Raw genomic sequence first — 4,107 nt, 5'->3', positions numbered from 1 at the left:
AATTTTGATAGTTTGTAAAAGTTAGGGCATAAAATTATATTTTAAAACGTTTTTTCAAAAGTAAAAAATAAATTTAAAAAAAGACATAACCAAACACAACTCCAATTTTAATTTTAACTCCAACTTTAAAATTTTTTAGTTTTTATGGCGAAACGAATACTGAATCTGTCTTGTTTCTCTTCAATATGTTGCTGAGTTTCCTCATGTGAAATACCTAGATACCTGTTGACGGAACTGATATATACTTTCTTGGTTTTAAGAGGAAAAATTTATTTAAAAAATAATTCTTTTTTAATAATATTTTAATTTTAATTTTAATTTTTTCATACGACATATGTAATACTCCATATCATAATATTTAACACTATTATATAATTTTTTTTATTTTCTTAAATTTTATAATAAATTAAAATAAATTATTCTTCTTAAAACCAAACTCAGTTGCTTTGTTGTCATACATCTGATTGCTGCAGAACACCTACCCCTTCAAAAAAAGTCAACATTCCTAAGCCTGCATGAGTTGAAGTCGGGGGTGGGGGGTCTTTCAATATTTTAATAATAGCAGAAATGAAAAGAAAAGAAATTTATTGATAGGGGTGGCTAGTGCTCTCATCATCCATTCCATCAGCCTTCTTTATCTGCCAGCTACAGCACCTCCTATGGCGACCAAGTCAGCATTTGCCCGTCATTTTTTTCGTTTCCCGTCTTTACCAACAAAGACCCAAGCTCATTTTCCTCGTCATTTCTCTACTTACCACCACTGTAGTAAGTCTTTGATTGATAAATACGATTCAAAGTTTTTTTTTTAAAGCTTACTTTTGGTGAATACTCAATACCCAAGTAATGTTTCTTTAGTTCTTGTAATTTGTTTCTAACAGTTTGCTAAATGGTTTTTATTTTTTAACTCTATCAGGGAGAAGGGGCTGAATTTTAATCTTTTAGTTTCTGCGTGTGAATGCTTTCTGAAAATCTTGGGAAATTAGTTATTTCTGCGATGTCTGGTTCTAAGCTTTGGCGTATCGGGATCAGCTTGTGGATTTGCTGGTTTTTGCTATTTAGGGGGGCAGATAGCCAAGTTACTCATCCAGATGAAGGTAACGTTTTGAATCTTTAAGGTTGTATTGGATTACATAATTTGTTAAAAAACTACGATAACATTATTGAATTATGTTAGAGACGTCTCACTTGCTGCAGCGGGCTTAAGTATGCATTCTCAAACTCTTTTTTTTTTTTTTCCATTTCGATTGTCCAAGGTCTAGTAATATGTTAAGGAACACGCTGTTGATGTTCGGAATTTAATTGTTTGTGTGACAGTAAAAGCATTGCGTGCCGTCAAGAAAAGTTTGGTTGATCCAAATGGGAATCTAAGTAACTGGAGGCGAGGAGATCCATGTATGTCTAATTGGACTGGGATTTTGTGCTACAATGAAACTAACAATGATGGTTATCTTCATGTTCGAGAACTGTAAGACCTTTATCATACTTGAGACTACCTCTTGATACTGCATCATGAGCATGGATGTTCTCAACATGCTTCTAAATCTACGGCAGAATAAATGTTGTCTCTCTAATTTGGGTCTCAATACTGTATATCACAATGCTTATTCTTTTGAATTTTTGCCGTTTTGCCTTTATTATTTGCTTCCAAATCTGTTACTGAATTCGATCATGTTACTTGAATCTCTCTGTTCCTCTAGGGCTTAGTTGCTAGCTCGTACTGAAAGAAGTTCACTCCCTTTAGTCAAGTAGGTAAAGTAAGCGTATAAACCACTTTGCCATAGTCTCGATTTGAACAAAGCAAAGAAGGCGGCATATTAGAGAAAGGGGGCAAACTTTAATTGAAGCAGGGGTGGAGCTCCTCAAAGAGACTCGGAAGGCGCCACAGTTCTGGAGGATATGAGTGGAGAATTGTCAAGGGATTTAATCCAAAAAGTCACGACGTATCGGATCCTGATATTGCTGTAAGTACTAGATGTGATCGATATCATCACTGTAGACCATGCTAAATAAATCTATTTCAATTCGCCTCATCTAATAGGTGGCATACTTTTAAAGTTCTATTTTGGATTCGACAGATATAAGAAAAGGCAAGGTATCAGAACTGAACATGGAGAATTGAAATTGATTTTGTAACACGAAAGCGATGATTGAGAGAAAGCGAAGCCATCATGTCACGTCTCAAAGTCATACGAAGCCATCATGTCATGTCTCAAAGTCGTACTTGGATCCCTAGAAGAGACCTTAGAAGTTGCTTTAGACTCTTATTCACATAGCTGAAAGTAGAAATCATGCTAGTGAAAATCTATTGAGCATCCCGTTATCTCAAATCACATTTTCTAGGATCTAAATATATGTGTGTGTGTGTGTGTGTGGGGAGAGAGCTGCAAATCATCCTGCTCTGTTCATATATACTAGGTAGATTCTTGCTATGCAGGTGTACATACAAGCTTGGTCCTATCTTGTACAGCTCTCACTGTATCACATGCTTGAATTTGAGAATAGGAGATTGCCTGAAGAATTGGGACAAATCTCCCAATTGGCCTTGTTATCTACTTGGTGTACCATGGACGTCCAAAATCATCAAGTACCTATTGTCTAGGATGCATATTTTGGCATAATATGTAATTGGCATCAAGAATGTCAGTGGGGTTTGCATTAATAGATCATGACATTGAAGTTTTCCTGAGGGGTACAAAAAATAGATTATGGTCAACAGAGATACTAGCTATTTGATAATTAGTTGGTTTCGTTCTTACACAAATATGCACCTTGTAGTTATGTTGAAAAAATAAATCAGCTTCGTCTCAAGTGCATAAATTTACCTTGTTCGTGTATTATGAAGTTACATTAAGATACATGCAGCTTTGAGAATATTACCAACACAATACAAAAGGTTAAAGAAAATTGTATTAACACACTGTACTTTTGGTGTAAAGAAGAAGGTATAGAAGAGGTAGGACAGTTAGTAGATTTCTTAGGGGCCTTGTAATTATGTTACTAGTTTGTAACTTTTTGGAGGTAGCCAGCATACCCTTAATGCTGAAGAATACAACTTTACCTTTATAAAAGAAAAAACATTAAGATACATGTATAGTATACTTCATGATTAAGGAAATTGGATTATGATGCACGTTCTAGACTGGATGTACTATACTGGGTACCTGTTAGAAGAATTACTTATAAATTTCCAAGTATTATAACCATTTTATAAAAGCAAGATAAGTGAACCACAGAAGAATCATTTCCTCCACTTGTCTTCAACAAAATTTGAGAGATTGAGAGATCTCCTTCCTAAATTTCGAGCATTTGGTATTAGAGCTACTTGTCCGGAACTTCTTGAAGATTTGAAAGGATGAGTCTTCAGTTTGAAATCAATGTGAATGAGATTAGCTACTACTGCTATGAGTTTGCTGTGTTAGAGAAGCACTCGCGTGAAGAAATTGTTTTGGTACGTGGAACTGCCAATATTTATGATATTGATGTTAACGGGCCCAACAAAAGTTTAAACCCTGACAAAACAATTGCTTATGGAGTAGCCGTGTAGCTGTATGACTAAGAATCTTGAGTAGAAAGGTAGCGAATGATGTGACATGATATTTGAGAAGGTTTCGTTTTATAAAACTCAAGTAAAGATGGAGATGACGATTTGGATGAAGATGAAGAAGGCGAGGATATATGAGTAAGATTTGAACGATGATCATATTGTTGTGAGGGTTCTACGATCCTTGAAATCATGATTTAATATTATGGTTATAATTGGAGTAAATTTCATCCATGGTCACTTAATTTTGTATCTATTATGCAAAAATCACTTTTCTTTCATTTATTACACAAAAGTCATTTAACTTTGCTCCGACCATCACAAAAGTCACTATGACCGGATTTTACAATAATTCCATCGGAAAAATGATGTGGCAACCTTAATTAGTTCTTAATTTTAATTTAAGTGAATATATAATATATTACTCATATCTTCACTCTTTTTATATGTGCACAACCCAATTTTCCTTATGGATTATTTAATGAAAGAATACCAATTTCTTAATAGATTAGACTACCTAATGAAGACTATTTTCATTAAAACGATTTGGTTGATATTTTATCAAA

The 4,107-nt window shown here is 34.2% G+C and overlaps 1 protein-coding gene across 2 annotated transcripts in view; it reads left to right on the top strand.

Annotated features, from left to right (window-relative positions):
- Positions 1-545: 545 nt before the first annotated feature.
- Positions 546-4,107, top strand: part of LOC107842725 (probable LRR receptor-like serine/threonine-protein kinase At1g06840) — a 30,980-nt gene continuing 27,418 nt past the window's right edge. The window contains exons 1-3 of one of the 2 annotated variants that reach the window (XM_016686681.2): positions 546-765; positions 914-1,094; positions 1,315-1,465. In XM_016686681.2, coding sequence (XP_016542167.2) covers positions 956-1,094; positions 1,315-1,465 — 290 coding nt within the window. In that variant the 5' untranslated portion in view covers positions 546-765; positions 914-955. Of the gene's footprint in view, positions 766-913; positions 1,095-1,314; positions 1,466-4,107 lie in introns of those variants that run through there. The other variant, XM_047397007.1, reaches the window with a different exon arrangement.

The sequence above is a fragment of the Capsicum annuum genome, chromosome 9, assembly GCF_002878395.1.
Source record: "Capsicum annuum cultivar UCD-10X-F1 chromosome 9, UCD10Xv1.1, whole genome shotgun sequence".
Taxonomy (NCBI): Eukaryota; Viridiplantae; Streptophyta; class Magnoliopsida; order Solanales; family Solanaceae; genus Capsicum; species Capsicum annuum.
This window is presented reverse-complemented; position numbering and strand designations above follow the sequence as displayed.